This window comes from Lolium perenne, chromosome 2 (assembly GCF_019359855.2).
Source record: "Lolium perenne isolate Kyuss_39 chromosome 2, Kyuss_2.0, whole genome shotgun sequence".
Classification (NCBI taxonomy): domain Eukaryota; kingdom Viridiplantae; phylum Streptophyta; class Magnoliopsida; order Poales; family Poaceae; genus Lolium; species Lolium perenne.
In genome coordinates, this window is record NC_067245.2 from 84,232,035 (window position 1) to 84,251,645 (window position 19,611).

The 19,611-nt window shown below is 40.6% G+C and overlaps 1 protein-coding gene across 1 annotated transcript; it reads right to left on the reverse strand.

The window, feature by feature from the left end:
• Positions 1-6,832: 6,832 nt before the first annotated feature.
• On the reverse strand, positions 6,833-8,920 carry LOC127328695 (uncharacterized). Its single transcript, XM_051355274.2, has 4 exons — positions 8,672-8,920; positions 7,687-7,978; positions 7,389-7,605; positions 6,833-7,258 (listed from the first exon to the last, which is right to left on the reverse strand). The coding sequence occupies exons 1-4, from the start codon at positions 8,778-8,780 to the stop codon at positions 6,833-6,835; spliced, it is 1,044 nt and encodes a 347-aa protein (XP_051211234.1). The 5' UTR covers positions 8,781-8,920.
• Positions 8,921-19,611: the final 10,691 nt, after the last annotated feature.

Genomic DNA, 19,611 nt, shown 5'->3' on the forward strand with positions numbered 1-19,611 from the left:
AAATTTCATATCTAGGGTTCCAACAAATCTTTGGTTCAAACACATATACTACAATGTTGATTCCACCAACATAAATTTCTACATATCCAAATCCAAGAAATCTACCAAATCTAGGGTTCATACCCAAATCTACCAAATCCACCAACACTATTGGATGAATCGGAGGGAATCGAAGGGGAATACCTTGAGGAATGGAGGAGGAAGGAGTTGGCCGGATAGATCTGATGATTCCTTGGTTGATTTGGTGGGGGGGGCGAAGGGGAGGCGTGCGGCGGCGGTTGGGGAGGAGAAGGAGAGAGGAAGAGAAAGAAGGAAGAAGGGTCGGGCTGGGCGCGGGCGCGGGCGCCACACTTAAGTGGATGTGTGGCGCCCGTGGCATCGGCGCCACACATGCTAGTGTGGCGCCCGTGGCATCGGCGCCACACATCGAGCCTCGCAAAATGGCTAAGTCCCAGACGTTCCGGAGCCCCTGGATGTTTTGGACCGAAAACATGATATAAGTTGGCATGTGTGGCGCCGTTGGGAGGGGCGCCACACATGCTGCCACGTCGGATGGGCGCACCAGCTCAGCGGCAAGGGGGCCACGTCGGCTGGGACAGTGGCGCCGGCAGGAGGGGCGCCACATGGGCATGTGTGGCGCCCGTGGGAGGGGCGCCACACAAAAGGGTTAGATTGGTGAAATAGTTTCGCCGGAGGGTCATTCTGTGCTTTTCTTTCACTTTTGGGTTATTTTTGTGTAAATCGCCCGAGGCGGCTCGGTTTGGAACTTCGTTGCGGCCCGGCCGTCGTGAGGTTTGTTTGTTTTGGAGTTGGGTGCGTTTGCGGGTCCGACTCGGTTTCGATCGACCTTTTGTGGCTGATCCCGGTATCGAATCCACCGGCCCTACAAGTTCGGCCTATGTGGTGGTGGCTAAAGAAGTTGGTCTTACTCGTTTTGCACGCTGCGGTTAATTAAGCGACTATGGTTCATTATTACTTTCTCCGTTTCATATTAACTGTCATAGATTTGTCTAAATTTGTACTAGAATCTGGGGCAACTTTTACATTCAGTTTGAAGCAACAAAATGTTCACCACACATGCAAAGGCAGCTACTCCTAACTATTTTGATCATTTTCGACGAACCTCTCCAACTCCAGGCCCCTACGTGTCCTCATCTTCCCCTTTCCCTCTTCGTGTGTACTAGCCATTTCTTTCGCCACCATCCGATATATCATTGTCGGCCCTTTTCTCATATGTCCTCAGCTACCACATATGCCAAATCACCATGGCACAAAACAACATATGGCGACACGCCACACTAGGCATGTAAGTCCCCGTCTTCGCCTTTCACTCTTCTTGTGTGCTAACCGCTTTGCCTGCAACCATCTCATGTATCATTACCGACCGTTTGCTTCTCCTGTCTCTTCAACGACTACGCATGTCAAATCGATCATGGTCCAATTCCCCAAATAGTGTGCTCTTTAGATGTCGGCCACCACCCTATGCCCACGTATCATCGCTATATTCCTGATTCTTGCATGTCTACTAACCACTTTGCTCACCATCTCCTCCAAAGTGTTGATGTATGTTAGATCCTTATCGATAATCGATCTGCCACGTAACGCATGTCGAGCTAGTAGTACCACATGGTATAGCCGCTCTGCCTCCTCATCCCTCTAAGCCCGAGGGGCACACAGAACACACTTCCACACCCCACAATCACCATCTAGAGCTAAAAAATCCAGAGCCCTAACATTATTCTCTTTGATGTTTTCTAGTATATAAGCAGCTTGTAGTATGTCTTCATCGTCTTCTTATGAGCATCACAAGTGGGAAGATCTGAAATAAGTATAAGGATGTGAGGAAAACAAATATCATTACAACAGTGAAGCTCTTTTTTTTTTAGGACAAGCAAGGGTAGTTTTCACCTCTACTTTTAGTTTTCTATGCTTACCGGTTGTACCAAGTAAGTTGTTCATTGACCGCACTTACTCAAAGGAAAGGGCAGATAGCCATTTTCATAAATTTTCATGTATCGTTCACTTAGTTTCTTGTATGTAGCTTTTTTTTCGATAAAGGATGCTTTATTACTTTAAGAAGCAATTACATCCAGCCTCTGCATAACCAGGATGCACACAGCCGTTTTGTTGTCTCAAATCCAAAAGGATAAAAAAAAAACTAGGCGAGATACATATCGAAACGATTAATCATATAACGCCTAAGGTGTAGGTGGGCCATCTATCCGTAGATTATGCTGCCACCCATGTAGGGAAAAAGTATCCCTCGCCGTAGCCTCCAACCGTGTACAGACCTCCGTAAATAGGTCTCGGTTCTCCACTCTCTGAAGAGGTAACCATGAACGGAGAATACTTGTACATCTGTAGATGACCTGCAACAAAGAGCAATTTTTGTCATTAAAGATCTTGTCATTTCTACATAGCCAAAGCGCCCAGATAACTGCTAGCGCCCCCACCCTAAGAAGCATCTTAAGCCTTGAATCTATACCATGAAGCCAATTGCCAAAGACATTGGCGACACTAGTCGGAGGATACAGGGTAGACGCTACTTGGATGACTGACCATATAGATCTCGCGAACTGGCACTGGAAGAATAAGTGTTTGATTGTTTCGTCCTGATGACAAAAAACACACCGTGTACTTCCATGCCAATTCTGCTTAACAAGATTGTCTTTGGTGAGAATAACCCCACGACGAAGATACCATCCAAATATTTTAATTTTTAATGGTATCTTCATCTTCCAAATCTTCTTATTGCTATCAACTGGTAAATCAGAAAGAAGGATCGCATTGTAGAAAGATTTTACGGAAAAATTACCATCTACATGAAGGTTCCACCTAAATTCGTCTGGTTCAGGCGATAAATGAATATCTCCGAGCCGTTGAATTAGGGTATTCCATGCCACAAGTCTTTGTCCAAGTAAAACCCGTCTGAATGTCACATTCGGAGGTGAGGTAGCCATTACAGTAGCAATGGTATCACCTTGTCGACGAGCAATCCTATACAGAGCAGGATACTGTTCACTTAAGGGTGCATTGTCTAGCCAAGCATCTTCCCAGAACCGTATTTGTGCTCCATTCCTGATTGAGAAAGTACCATGGCGAAAGAAAACATTTTTTGTCGCCATAAGACCAGCCCAGAAGTGAGAATCCCCAGGTTTCCAAACCACTTGGGATAGTGTCTTCGAACCGATATACTTTCTCCGAAGAATAGTTTGCCAAGTTTCATCCTCAGTAAGTAGCTTAAACAGCCATTTACCCAGTAGAGCTGAATTCTTGACCTCCAGGTCATGAACTCCAAGCCCTCCTTGATCTTTGGGACTACAAACTATACTCCACTTAACCAGTCGATATTTCTTTTTCTCGCTGTCCCCTTGCCAAAAGAATCTGGATCGATAGTAATCGAGTTTATGCAGAATTCCTTTCGGTAGGATGAAGAATGATAACATATACAGTACCATATTTGTGAGTACATAATTAATGAGTACCAATCTTCCTCCCAGGGACAACAATTTACCTTTCCAACTACTAAGGCGTTTTTATAATCTTTCTTCCACTAATTTCCATTCCGCGATTGTAAGTCTCCGATAATGAATCGGAATACCCAAATAACGAATAGGAAATTGTCCTTACCCACACCCAAACAACTCTGTATATAGAGCCGTATCGTTTTGGGCATCACCGAAACAGAACAATTCGCTTTTATGGAAATTGATTTTCAATCCTGACAACTGCTCAAAAGCCGCCAAAATTAATTTCAGATTTTGAGCTTTTTGAAGATCATGATCCATAAACAGAATTGTATCGTCGGCATATTGAAGTATAGATAAACCACCATCAACTAGATGTGGAATCACTCCTTCAATCTAGCCATCAGCCTTGGCCCGCTCTATGAGTATAGCCAGCATATTCGCTACAATGTTAAACAACATCGGTGATAACGGATCCCCTTGGCGTAACCCTTTCCGTGTTTGGAAATAGTGGCCGGTGTCATCATTAACCCGGATTGCGACACTACCTCCATACACAAAATCATTTATTAGAGCGCGCCACTCTGGAGAAAAACCTTTCATCCTGAGTGTCTGCTGTAGGAAAGACCACTTGACTTTATCATACGCCTTTTCAAAATCTAGTTTTAAAATAACCCCATTTAATTTCTTAGAATGCATCTCATGTACCGTCTCATGCAAGACCGTCACTCCATCAAGGATGTTCCTTCCTTGCATAAAGGTTGTCTGTGATGGCTGGACAACATGATCCGCAACCGTATTAAGTCTAATGGTGGCCACTTTCGTGAAAATCTTGAAACTTACATTTAAGAGGCAAATAGGTCTATATTGTTGAATCCTTTCTGCCTCATTAACTTTTGGTAACAAGATTACTTCACCAAAATTTAGACGAAATAATTCTAGTTGTCCAATGTGAAGGTCACTGAACAAATCTAGAAGGTCCGATTTAATCGTATCCCAGAAAGTTTGATAAAACTCCGCTGGAAAACCATCAGGACCCGGTGCTTTGTTGCATTCCATTTGGAAAATTGCCTTCTGAACCTCTTCCTCAGTATAAGGTGCGGTTAGTAGACCATTTTCTTCCATAGAAACTTGGGGTATATCGTCCGTTAAGTTTTCATTAAGAGAGAAGGTGCTTTCCTCCGGAGGACCAAACAGACCTTTATAATAATTAGTAATGTAAGATTTGCGTTGCTCATGGCCTTCAATCAACCCTTCATCTTGAATAAGAGAGTGAATACGTTTTTTTCGATGTCTCCCATTGGCTAAGCCATGGAAATATCGCGTATTTGAATCAAATACCCTTCATCTTGTATGTAGCTACGCAGAAAATTACCGTGGAGGGATACAATTATTGATGCCCCCCGTCCTAAGTTTCCAATGGCCTTTTCAAGGCTTCTTCTAAAGTCGATCACTTTGTAGAAAGGGATAAGCCTTGTGTTAATTAATCGCCACATGCTAGTACCTTTGGTTAGATAGGAAAGCTAGCAAAAGTCACAAGGATTTTTGTTAATAATACAGAGCTGATGGGCTTCTGGGAATGGCGGCACGGGGCTAGTGGAGTCTTTTCGCCCTGGTACGTGTCCATCAGCGGAGTAGCCTTGCTGCTTGGTACGACAGGGCTCTAAATAGGCAATCATTTTTCTCCAACTCTGGTTGGTCAGTTGGTCTACTATGACAGCAACTCCCTCCGTTTGTAAAAGAATGCTAGAGATAAATCTAAATTCGGATGCGGAAGTTCAATTCGGCTCCCAGGTGCACATGCTTCCTCTACCAACAAAACATATTTCAACGTGTGATTCTACATGTACATCTCCATAATATATGTGTGTGCGTCAGGATGTAAATGGCTCATTCGCTGGACATAAATGGAGATACCGCTTGGGCCGCATAGCGCGATTAGCAGTTTTGTGGCGGCCGCTAATTATTTCTGGCGGCTCCGTGCGGCTTAGTGGCGCCGCTTCAGCCGCACGCATTATTTTACTCCGTCACCTGTTGCGTGAATGCGTGATGCCTCTAGGCTCTGTTCGGCTGTAGCGTGATTCCTCTAGGCTCTGTTCTCGTTCTCTGATGCGTTGCTACTTCTACAACGCCTGTATTAAGTATAGCATGAAAGCTAGAAAGTTTCCCGGAAAAATTACTGGAAATTATCATTGGAATATATCATGAACGGTAGAGACTCCAAATCAATAGGAACAGGAATACTACTTCACACTCTGACGCATGTCACCGCATTACTGTTAAACTCAGTTTACCAAAGACACATGGTACTGATCCTGATACAATCTGAAGCTAAAGACTTGCTAAACACAATAGATTATATAGTCTTGTTTCTGCTCAGCTAGCTCTAAAAACAAATATTCTGAGGCATGGCTTCCGTTCATCAGTAGATGACATGAATCTACATCTTCAGGTGCAACCAAGAAGCAGCGTGAATAGGAGTCTTCTCTAATCAGCTCATCGACAAGTAGACTGCAAAAATGAGCAAGTAAAATTTATTTGAAACAGCTTCATGTGTATCATACCAAGCTTGTGAGATCACAAATAAATTGTGAGATCAAACAATCAGCTAACATAACACACGCGAAATATATTGCCTGGACTGAACCAAACGTTCAGACAAACAGCTTAACCATCGATCAAATGTTTAACATCAGGATGTAAAATTAATTTGAATATTACACACCAGTACACCACAATAAAAAAATGATATACTTGAAGCATCACAAATAACCTGTGTTCCGAACCGAAAGAAAGTTTTTACAAAACCTACTTTTACTTGAGCTACAAAGCTCTACAAGGCCTGACCAGAAGTAAAAATGACACACAAGACCCAAGTTATGAAGTTAATATATGCCTGACCAAAGCTGTTGGTGCAATGTTTAGAAGTCAAATTGCCATATTATTTTATTTGTAGCAGTCCTAGTCAAATGTACAAAGAAGATGCTGACATGTTGTTGGAAAAATGGAGATGGAGACATGTATCTCTATGGCTTCTAAATCCGCTCGAGGAAATGCTACAACAACGTACTTTCTCCGTTTCACGAATAAGTAAACGTGCAGAGTTTCCAAGACAGATTATCAAGAGAAAATTATATTGAAAAGATATAAATGAACATCTTTCTCCTATCCCGTTGCACACCGTCACACACTCAAGATCACACCATCCATTTCCCCGTATCTTAATGTAGGCTTTCCAAACAAATCTCATCATCTATTTCCTCATATCTTAATGTAGGCTTTCCAAACAAATCTAAAATGCACTATTTCGTAGTCGCGTCACTTGCACAATTTCAACCAACTAGTCTCAACAACTCAAGTAAAAATCATCTCAAGAAACAATTCAAGTATACTCCCTCCAGTCCATAAACTTTAACTAAAATCTCAACATTTGTAAGAACATTTTCACTAAAATTTAAGTAAATAGTTGCTGCAGTTGTAAAACATTCGTAAATCATCTCACCGCGTGAATTAGTTGTTCTCGAACCACCCAACGGAGAAGCCGCCGGAGATGGTGACCTCGATGAAGATGGCGACCTCGGCGTAGATGGCGACCTCAGCGTAGATGGCGACCTCAGCTTAGATGGCGACCTCGGTGTGGACTTGGCATTTTTCTGTGAACGGGGGCTTCCATCCATATCTGACAGCGACCTCCCTCTTTTTGAAGCTGCCACATTTGCAAGAACTCCAAGACGAGACCTCAGCATATTCACTCCAGGAGACCTGGTCACTCCGCAAGGAGAACCTCCTCCCTAGAAAAGAAAACAAAGGATATTCACATGGATCAGTGATCCATCCAGATAGAGAGGCCATAATTCACATGGCACCACACATATGTAAAACAAAAGAGGAATTGAAACAGATTTTCAATCAAATACTCACTTCTGCTCTGACCATCTTCGGCTTCTTCATATCCTGTAGCTCATTCGCTTGCTTCTTCTTCCTACCTTGTAGCTCTTTCCTCCTTGCAGCCACCTCCAACTTAATCTTTTTGTTGTACTCTTGCTTTAGCCTCCTCTCTTCTTGCTTATGCCTCCTTTCTTCTTGCTTATGTTTCCTCTCCTCTTGTCTCTGCTTCCTCTCCTCTTTCTTTCTCAATCTGCACTCAAATAAGTGTAATCAAAATTTATGGGAATAAAACATAAACAACGAAACGAGAAGATAGAGATGAGAGACTCACTTTCGCTGCTCATCAAGGGCATCCCACACCTGCTGGTCCTCATTGATGGTTTCCCACTTTAGCCTCTGCTTGTCAACATCACCCATGGGATCCAATTCTTCGAGCTCAACCGGCTTCATGGATGGGCTAGCCATTTCTTCGAGGTGAACCGGCTTCATGGATGAGCCAGCCAATTCTTCAAGCTGAATCGGCTTCATGGATGGGCCAGCCATTTCTTCGAGGTGAACCGGCTTCATGGATGAGCCAGCCAATTCTTCGAGGTGAACCGGCTTCATGGATGGGCCAGCCATCCCTACATAGTCAAGAACACATATAATTAAAAAATTAGCCAGCATTTCTATTTCACTCAATTAGAGAACATATTTACTTTATTGGCCATTTGTTGCACTTTCAATAAACTAAATTGAGCTAGACTAAAACTGCAAAATCTGAATTGAACGCACACAACAAACAGAAGACAAGCAAACTTTCACCACCCATGAATTTCAACGACAGACTTTGTACTCTAGTGGGATCAACATTACACTGCAGTTCTCTTTGTTTAACATTTCATTACCTTTGTTTCCCCGGAGAAGTACCAGAAGGTGGTTAAGGCTAATGACAAGATTGAGAAAATCTTAAATTACTGGACAGAGCTATGCTTTGTTTATGTTACCTGAAGTCAACTATTTACACACACTTTAAAAAAGCAGTAGTACTGTATAAAGTAGGCTTGTAGAAGTAATCTCTGAACCACAACGGGGCATAGCATCAAGAATGTTGAACCGTGAATAAAACCACAACACTGCAGTTTTTGCCTAGTAAGTTCAGTTCTGGTAGCTTGGGTGATTATGCAAGGTTTTGTGCCATGCCGTGAACCAAATAGCTATATTTATGTTGTACTAGTGTCAGTTTGGGGTTTCCCTACATAGTCAAGTAACTTGGCAGGGCAAGTCCACACGAGGAGGGGAGGGAAACCAGAGAGTGAAGAGGAGATGTTCCTCACCGTCGAGCACGGACTTGCTCCCGCCGCTGTGCGGCCCTGCTGGTGCCGGAGCGGCCACGGTCGCAGTGGAGATGGAGGACACGGGGAAGGTAGGCTCCGTCAGATCCATCTGTTGCTGCGGAGGACCTAGGACATGTCGACGCGGAGGAGGTGGTCACGGGCGGCGCGGAGGAGACGCGGAGGAGGAGGCGGGTGGTGCGTGGAGGAGGCGAGACTGGCGAGTGGCGGCGCGGAGGAGGACTGGAGGAGTTTCATGAGGATGGAATCGTGGAACGATACAGCCGCTGGAAATCGTGGGCCTTATGGTTTTGTCCACCAACGCCATATAAATTTCGTGGTGGGCCGCTTACGCCATTTGGGCCAAAATTCGCGGGCGGCGTATGTGGGATCGCGAAACGCCGCTGCCACTTACATCCTGATGTGTGCGTCAAGTTTCACGAAAAAATAATATTTTTTGTGGCCTATGTAAAAAAGGAAAACTTATCCTGTGAAAAGCATTGTTTTAAGCACTGAATTTTTTCTTTTTTACACACGTCACATGATAAGTTTATTTTTTATGAAACGACTTTGTGAGCGTGTAGCACATGAATATGTACGTGCGAATTTTTTGCTTCAATTTTTTGAAATTTAAAATATGTGTAAGATGCATTTAAAATATAGGGAGTATATGCTCCCATGTTCCAAAACATCACTCCCATTCGTATGTATCTAGTAGTATACACTAAGAGTGTCAAGATACATGTGGATTTAGATAAATTTATGATATCCTTTTATTGACAAGTCTAGTATATTATATACTCCCTCCGTCCCAAAATATAAGGCATCTAAGGATTAGTTAAAAGTCAATGTTTTTAAAATTTGACCAAGTTTATACACAAAAATATAAATATTTACAATCCTAAATCATTATCAATAGATTCACCCTAAAGTATGTTTTCTTAATATGTCAATTTGATATTGTAGATGTAAATATTTTTTTCTAAATATTTGGTCAAAGTTTGTAAGGTTTGACTTTTGACCAATCCTTAGACGCCTTACATTTTGGGACGGAGGGAGTACAAATCAAATAGGTCTTGGGTGGGTGTATTTTATTCTCCAAAATAGAGTGCGCTAATTACGAAGAAAACCTAAGGATTCTAGTACTACATTAAATGAACAATACAGGAAAAATACATAAATATTTGTATTCTCGAAAAAAAACTCCTAACTATCAAAGGAGCCATTTCATTGTTCTGTGGTCATTCTCGAGAACTCTTTACCAGTGTTGTTTCAAGCTAGCTAATGTATGCAGTTGTTAAAAATTGTGGTTTTTGAAATCTTACCAAAAAATATTCCTTGATGCTTTAGTTTTGCGATAATTTTACCAAATAAAATAGGTAATCATTTTTTTATCCCACTCTGTGGTTCGTCTACTATGACACTTATGTTATATACAAATCAAATAGGTCTTGGGTGGGTCTATTTTATTCTCCGAAATAGAGTGTCCATTAATAATTAGGAAAATCTAAGGATTCTATCTTAGTAGTACTACATCAGATGACCTATGCAGGAAAAAATATTAATCTATGTATTGTCGAAAGAAATGAAATCCTCCCTATCAAAGAAGCCATTTCCTTGCTTTGTGGCCATTCTCGGGAATAATCTTCATCAGTGTTGTTTCAAGTTAGCTAATGTATGCAGATATTAAAAAATTGTGGTTTCATAAAATCTGATCTGCCGAAAAATATATGAAATAGTTTCTTGATGCTGTAGTTTTGCAATAATTTTGAGAAGAAAAGACAGAATGAGGCAACGGTGTTGAACGAACAAGTTAGACTTAGTTTGCAGTTGTCAAGTATTAGTCCGCTCCGAATTACAAGATGTTCTACGTTTTTTCCTGAATTCGAATGTGTCTAGACATATTCCATACTATGTTTGTTCACTCATTTCGGTCCGTATAATTGTATATAGTTCATATTAAAATATGAAAACCTTTTTGCTAGTACTAGATCGGCTGAGAGTTAAATTAGTTCTAACCGAGATGGGTAGACACACAAAAATGGGACAGTTAGCATCAACCTGCTATAGTTGAGAAGGTTTGAACAATCTAGATCGTGAAGATGCACCTAAACGCCAAACGCAGTCAGCGGCTAGAAAAGAAGGCCTTGGGCAACAATAGACAACCGATAGCTACTCAAAGTATATCAAATCAAAATCGGGGAAGATCGCACCAAAAGCATAGATCCCAATTAAGAACAGCTGCACGGTACGCAACTCGGAACTACTAGCTGCCCCCAAAGTACCAATGTAATTTGGGACGATGGTTTGCATAATTGCATGGGCCTTTAAGCCTCTTTTCCTCCTTCGCGTGCCGCACGAGGGCTAGCAGCCAACGTACACTGCCGGCAACGCGGTTGAGGATCATTAGCGTGTCAGCACGCACGCGATCGAACACGTCGCGAGAAGCGACAAAGCTGTGTTGATCCTCCTGGTCCCCTGAAGAACGGACATATATATGGTGCTCGATCGGTCGGGGTTGCAACGATAATAGTGTTTCCATCCTCGCGAGTTTTCCTCGTGTTGGTAATGGAAATGCAATCGCTGTACTGCGGAAGTCAAGCTTACGGATACTGATATCGTCAGGTGTTTAGTTTGATGCCTCTTTTGTGGTTTCTTTGCTTAGTCTTTAGCTTTTGACTTCTGGTTCTCTAACTTTTTACCGGGCAATTCACCAAAGTCAGATCCGGATTTGTGATGACCCAGCGTACCACTGCATGGTGTAGTACACAAGTCGTTGACATAACACAAGTGAAACACCGTTCCACTCATATTACATCTCCCAGAGTGGTACAACAGAAACATATGCGAGTCCAAGGTATGTCTATAGAAGTACACACGAACTGTTTACATAAGATTCACACAGCCTCCTACTTTACAGTGAGGTAAAACTTCAAATAAAGCTCCAGAAGAACGACTTGTAGTCTAACTTGTTGCTAACTCAAGCTTAAGAGCTATTTGGCTTGCTATAGAAATTTAGCTACTTAGGTGCTAGGATTAGGGAAAGGTTCCCTTCTATCACTAGTCTAGGTTTCCATTATAGCTGATGCAGAAGTTGACTCCATTGACTTCTTTGATTGGATTCTTCACCTTGTTGCAGTTGACTCCCTTGTCTTCGAGTTCCACGGTAGTTTCTCCTTCGGTGCCTTGATCTAAGAAGGGGGTTCAAATGGGATAGAATGAGTACGAGCGTACTCAGCAAGTTCATAATAGGAAATATGTGTATCATGCACTAGCTACAGCCATAGACCATAAAGTCATAGGCCAATGCAAGTTTTTGTAATCATTTCTTCAAAAGGTTTATTTTATTCTGAAAACTATGCTCGTCAGTCTTCACAGGTTGACTAGAACTTCGTGGAGTTCCTTTCCTGCCGCGTTGTCATAGCTCCCTTCCCGAACGAGGAGTGACAGTCACAATTCTTGATACCCTCTGCAGAGGTGCGTTACTTTACCCCACAAGAGATCTTAACTTTGTTGCCGGCCGAGAGTATGTCCTCGTCCACACTTCCTTTGGTGTGAGGCCCAGTATAAGATCCAAGCCAATCAGTGCCTTCTCCGCGACCCTGCAAACCCACCCTTTTGTCCAACCGTACACCCCCAGTAAACTTCTCCCGATAATACGGCTTTACTCACGGTGTACTCCGGACAATCCATCATAGATCGTAGAGCTTATCATCACTAATGGATGGGGATTTAAAAGGCTATCCCAACCTATTGCGGCAGTGCCTCCAACACCCCACCGGCTCTCCGATCCGTTGGCGTGCAGAAGGGAAAAGATACAGCTGACTTCCCCAGAGCCATTATAGATCTCATGGATAAAGCGATATGTACGGCGCTAGAATCACTGGACGGCATTGGTACTTAGTCCTAGATGAGTAGTACCCATGCAATGGAACCTCCACCATATCAACACATACCATGGTTCCATTGCCCACCACATAGTCATATTCATAATTGTAAAATAATACTTTGCTTTTTAATGCATGAGCGATAAGTATATTTCATTGCATATAGTTTGATACAAATAATCAAATGACATGAGCAAGCGATGAACTTGCCTTTCTTGACTGCAAGATTATGCAGGCAAAAGTTTCGATACGTGAGAACTCCAAATGCTGAAATATCATCATCGTCCGGTAAGGACAATGTTTAAAGAACTGGCAAAGATGCTATAATGCATAGTATGAGATGCAATCGTCCCGAGCGTAACCTAACCTCGATGATTTAGGATGTATGAGTTGTAAAGATTTCTTTAGGGTTGGTTGCATTTTAGAATGGTTCTCAACCAAGGTTCTTATTAGGGTTTGGTTATATTAGCATCATAACCAAGTGATATAAGGCATCATAACATTCATACACATAAGAATAGTGATGGAATAGTATGTAAAGAACAGTTGTCAATTTTAGGTTCTACAGATCATGGTTGATGATTACTTATACTATACTTCAAAAGAATAACTTTTGAAGAACATGTTGTTTAAGAAATATTGAGTATTTCAAAGAAGGATTAGGGTTCCTAAGGTTTGATTGACATTTATACTTCAAAAGAATAACTTTTGAAGAACAGGTTAAAATAAGAATATGAACTACTATATATAGATGCTATGGCTTTCTAGGGTTTACTATTGGATTCCTTTAGTTTCACTAATAGGAACTAGTTGGTTCTTAATTTGGATTGGGGTTTCTATATAGCAAGTATTGGTAGGTTTATTGCTATGGTTTATTCTAAGCATCATATCAAAGGATGGTTATCAAGATGGTTCTATAAATTAGCTATTAGGGCTTACTATGGTTTCACATTTGCTTTACTAAGTAATGATTAATGGCTTCTAAACTAGATGGTTTATCACTTCCTGAATAGGGTTCAGGGGAATAGGAGCATGTGATGTGTATTACTACACAAGATTGGTACTAGGGTTTATCATTATGGTTCTACTAGGGTTTGATGATTGAAGTTGATCTTAATGGTGTGGTATATAGGAGTGGTGATCAATGGTGCTAACATGTGGTATCAAGCTAGGGTTTATATCTATGTGGCACTAGTGGATCATATAGGTTTTAATTAAGAATAGGGACATGGAATGATAATCTCAGGTGACTTGGTTTTTATGCTAGTGGATCATAAGCATGCATTCAATTGTTGCTTATTAGGGTTCTATATGTTAAGTGAATTTCACATGATCACATGTGACACAAAATTAGGGTTTTAGAGTTGCTTCTAAAGTGTAATGATCACATGGATTAAATCCCTAGGGTTTTAGGTTTGCAACTACTATGGATGAACACATGAAATAATGAGATCAATGTCTTACTTAAATTAAAACTAGGGTTCTAAATTATGGTACAACTCCTAAAATGATGAGTGGTAATAGAGTTGTGGTTACTAATTACTTTGAATCACAATTAGTAATGGTTTAACATTTTATTAATTTTTACAAGATTTAATAATTAGAGTAATTCTTATTTAAGTTTAATTAAGAATCAGGGTTTAATAATTCTTATTAGGTTTAAAGTATTTAACTTGTTGACTTAAAATGTTTAAGTAAACAATTGTTGGGCTACCAAAATAATATTGGCTTTTAATATTTTGTTGAGTTATTACTATTTAAAGAAAATGGTAAATGGTAATTTGCAAATTAGAGTTTATGAATTACCACTAATAATTAAGTTAATGCAAATATGATAAATAAAATTAATCTTAACATTTTACTTAGTTACTGAATAGTTAAAATTTAATTTTTAAACTTCACTAATTATTGAATTCAATTTGTATTTTAAATAATTGAAAAGGCCTAATTAACAAAATTAAAAATAAGTGAATTTTTATTTTGGCACACATTTTTGTTTTATATTTTATTTGAATAGAGTTTATTTTTGTGAGCATTTTTATATATTATTTATATTTTTCTGAGTTGAAATGAATTTTGTATGATTTTACAAAGTTTCAATTATTTACTGGATTTTGAAATAAACCTAAAAACTAGATGTACCGGTTCACTGTCTAACCCGAGACACTGACTGGTGGGGCTACTGCCACGTTGGATGCCACGTGAGCAAGGACTGGTCAAGATTGACCGTGAGCTTTGACCTTGCCAACGTTTAAACGCCGGCGGCCAGAGCACGGTGGCGCCACCGCTACAAGGCCTCCCTGGATGCGTGGTTGGTACTAAACGAACGAGAAGAAGACAAGGAACACGATGGTGGTGGTGGCTTGGCGAGGGGATCACCGGAGCTATGCCGGCGACCATGTCCCGCGGCGGTTTACTCCGGCGAGCACACGAACTACGGCTACGGTTGATGCCAGGAAGCAATAGAGGAGTCCAGAGATGCGCAAGCTCACCCTGGTGCCTCCCAGATAGTCACCGATGTCGATTGGAGAAGGAATCGAGCTCACTTCGCCGATTCCGGTGATGTACTGTGGAGGAAGATCTTGAAATTGGCCGCACTCAAACTTCCCCTGGATGCTCGGCTTGGCCTGTAGAACGATGACATCGAGGTGCACCTCCTCGACCACCTCTTGAGCTCCAGGGTGGTTTCTATCGACGGCTAACCGGAGAACTGGCCAGCCATGGCGGGGGTTCCAGTGAGATATAGAGAGAGCTAGAGAGAGAATTGATGGGCGGCGAAGAACAAGGAGATCACGGCGGTTCTTTAGCTCCTATTTATAGCTCTGGGCGAGGTCCGTATCGGCATTTCACCGGCGGCAATGGCCGGGATGCCTCGCCGACGATGGAGGTCTCTGGGGCGCGAATCTTGGCGCTAATGGATAGGACGGACGCGAGGGATATAGGGGAATGTTCTGGAATCCTCTGCAAGGCCCGAAGCCATCCCTATCCACAGCGGGGAGGTGGCAGGAGCTCGCCGGCTTGCTGTCGAGCGTGGAGAAGACGACGGTCTCATTTTTCCTCTCGCATGATTTTTAAAGCAATCAAAACAGTAAGTGGCTTTGGGCTGGGCTGATGCTGGGCTTGGTTGACGTGGTGGTGATGGGCTCCTGCGGTGCTGAGGTCCACCAGGTAAGGCTTCCCTCTCTTTTCCTTTTTAAATTTTCTGCTTTTATTTTCTGGTTTGAATTTGGTATTTGAATTCACATTTGAATTATGTTTTGTTTTACAGGTTCTAAAATACTTGAGTATCAAGATAATTTGATAATCAAGCTTACTGCATGGTTTTATTATTTTAAACAAATAGTTTGGTTAGGATTTAATTGAGATCTTGTGAGACTTGAATTAAATAGAAATGGTTTAGGTATTTATCTTAACTCTTTAAATTTGGGAATCAAACCTATTTTGAATGATTTGAAGTTTATAACCAGTGCATAGTAAACAGGTCCTTAAGTTTTGTTATTACTTAACAATAGTGAGGTTCACACATATTTTAATTAAGGTTAGAGTTTAAAATGAAGGGTAATGTGAATGGGTTGGTTCATAATTTTATGTGAGTGATTATTTCTAGGGTTTAAGAAAATGGTTGAACAAACTCTATAATTACCAATCTTGCTTAGCAACTTCTAGCTTAAATTATCTGAGATAGATCCTATGCTCATCATGGTTAACTCAACAACTTATCTGAATACTATTTTATTTGGTTCACTCAACAAGGTATTTGGATAGCAAAGTAAAATAGGGTATTGGTTTCATTCTACTCACCAAAGGCATTTAGTCCTAAGTATAGATGGCTTGGTTTATATTTGTGATCCATGATACACAAGTGGGGACATAATATTTTATGTGGGGTGGATCCTACATGAAAAGGTGTAGGTTTTGCATACTCTTCACTAAATTTAAGTATAAATAGGCATGAGGTATGGCAGGGTTCTAATTATAATCCAAGTTAATCCATGGGTTGGAATTCAAATGTAGTTTAAGGTTTAAGTAGTGATCACCAATGTGATACACAACTAGGATTAGAATATGAGCATAAGCTTTGGTTATGTTTCACTAAGGGAACATGGCTCTCATCTACAAGATTAAAGGTTGGTTTAAACAAGTAAGATGTAATACTACTCTAAAATTCTCTAGGATAGACATGACTATGGTTAGCATCTATAAAATCTCTCACTTCTAAATGTCTTGTAATAGCCTAAGGTCCTACTCAAGATATGATGATATGACCCTCTAAATATATTGTTTGCCTAGGGATTATACCTTGCAATATTCTGTAGCTTGTTCTTCAGGAAATCTGATAAACCTGCATCTTGTGGTATGCCTCCACCTCTTAGCTTCTTCATCTTGACCCTAGCTAATTCACATGGAGTGGCTCTATGTGTTTGTTCCCATGTATCATGGTACTTGATGAGCAAATGGATGAAGGGTGTGGCTCTATTTATAGGCTTGGGCAAGCTCTAGTATCATGACACATAGGTGGTGACTCTTGTGTTGGTTAGATGAGTAAGGTGCTTGGTTGTCATGCCCTCATCCATAGCAATCCTTTGAGCATGAGGTGGCATAGCTTGGAAAGCAAGTCATGTAGATATTTTCATCCTATGTGGCAAGATCATTATCCTCTCATATGATTTATTTTTGGATAGCCAAGTGGCATTTGTTACTAAATATCTTGTGGATGGTTTTATTATTGTGGATGAGTCACTATATCATATTGGATTGGATTTATATTATAATATTGATCAAAAGATCAAGGTTGAAGGTTATTCCTCAAATTTGGATAGTTGGTGTTTGATTTCACTAAGGCATGATCATATGAGTTTCAAAATACTCATAGTCAGTTTGATTCAAATAGTTTGAACTATAAATCGTAATGTAAATGGATTTAGTTTTATGATATTCCATATACTTAATAAGTTATGATTTAAATAAGAATGTGTGGCTTTTATGCACTTTAGACCCTGTGGTTTACCTTATTTGGTAATAAGTTTAGAAGTGAATTAATTTACACACAAAGGTAGTTGCTAACTTTTAAGTGTTTAATAAGTTAGGGTTTGATTCTTAAAGAATGTGTTGTTGTAAAACTAATTCCATTTGATCTAATCCATAGATCAAATCATCTCTTCCCAAAACAAGGTTTTAACAAAGATAACAGTGAAGTTTATAGCGCTTGACTTGATGATCTACTTCAATTCCAGCAAGTCAAGTGAAACTTCAGTTACTGTGGTAAGTTTTATTTGAAAGCGCGAAAATCCCCCGGATTTTCTATGCATGAATGCAATGCACACTTTGGTGTTCTCTCATTTTATTGCCTCTAAACCTGGGATATTACAGCCTCTCCCCCTTAAACTGAACTTCGTCCCGAAGTTCGAACACTCTCATGTTTCGGAATTGTTGAAATGTCTTGAACAGATCACCATCCTTCAACTCCATGGTGATCACACTGGATATAATTGGATATATCCCTTGTCCAGATCCTTCCTGAAGTTTTCTGATGTCTGGCACTGATACTCTTCAATTTTATGATTTCTTCCAACCCTCTAAGCTTATAGGCTTACTCTCCTAAGATTCTTGGATTAGGACATCTTATTGTGTTAATGGCCTTTACTAATGGTTGTGGTGACATCTTCCTATTTGGGTACTCAAAGCTTGGTTCTACCAGCTGCGCTAATCCAGCTACAATGCCCAAACCTTAGGTTTAAAGATTCATTTAAGGTAGGGTATTGTTTTCCCTTACTACCATAACGAAAGTAATGGTACTTAGTAAGGTGTTTACAATAGGCATGATCCTGGTGGTTGAGTCCTACGAATGAATTAGACTCATTTAGTCCATCCAATCATGGCTTCTAGTTTATGCTAGTTATCTTCCTTTTGGTTTCTTTAGGTTTCATGAAAGGAATCTTTCTAATAGGCTTATGTTTTGGTATGGTCAAACCCTTCGGTCTTTTGTTTTCTTAGACTTTGAGTGTCCTCCGATATCCTCTTCATCCAACTTCATTTTCTAATACTTACTTGAGCTCTTCTACTTTTGAGTAATTATCAATTACCCACTCAAGTTAGGGTCTACCCCTTACTTCCTCAAGATATGAACCTCGGCTTCTGGGCTGACAACCTCCTGAGAGTACTATTATATGGGTACTTCCCATCAACCTTATAAAAATAAGATTGGACTTCCTTTCAGTTCAGACCTTCTTCTTGGTACATCATTCTCCAGATATTATATCTTAATACTTCTCATTCAGCCTTCCTCTCCCCCTTGGAGTTTACTAATGATCTTCCAACTTCCTTTCTTCTAATCATTAAACTCCAAGGTTAGGTAGTTGGTTTAAGTCTGGTTTATATTTTGTACCTTTCTAAAGTCTCACGAAGAATTCTTTGCGGTGTATCCACACAGTTGTGGGTATCCATTATGAATCCTCCGACTAAATATTTACCAACCACGAGATACCAGCTGTGAAATACTAGCTGCGGAATCCCTCTTTCCTTTAGAGTGAAAGAACGATTAAGCGGCGGACTATTTGTTACCAGCTGCAGACTATCTAACACGAGATGTGGCTTATTGGATACCAACTGTGGCTATGTTATGGTTCCAGTCAATATCTACCTACCAGCTGTGGCTACTTACATAGTTTTAGTTAAGATATACCTCACTTTACATTCTTTCTCTTCATGGTTATCCTATCTCAGCTGCGGTCTTATGATACCAGCTGCGACTTCACTTGTCTATTTTCCTTCTTCTAGGGTTTGTTTTGCAAGATAACCACTTGTGGATACTATGAAAATAGTATTGTAAGTGACTTCACTTGCATTCCCTGCTTCCATAATGGATACGACTCTACTTCTTCTGCTCCATATTCACTATTTTTCTCACTTTCATGGTACTTCCATGTTGAAGTACTCCTTGATTAAGGATAGAAATGAGTTTTAATTGGTCCTTCCTTTAGATGGTTGTGGTTGCTTCTCACAACTTTACTTCCTTCTTCAAGTGAACCTTCATCTTGTCTTCAAAAATCTTCATGA

Excerpts from the sequence above, each read along its gene's own strand:
- LOC127328695 (XM_051355274.2), bottom strand. The coding sequence starts at position 8,780 with ATGGATCTGACGGAGCCTACCTTCCCCGTGTCCTCCATCTCCACTGCG. Across the intron at positions 7,979-8,671 it reads GAGCAAGTCCGTGCTCGACG|GGATGGCTGGCCCATCCATG; the intron begins GTGAGGAACATC and ends TTGACTATGTAG. Across the intron at positions 7,606-7,686 it reads GCCCTTGATGAGCAGCGAAA|ATTGAGAAAGAAAGAGGAGA; the intron begins GTGAGTCTCTCA and ends ATTTGAGTGCAG.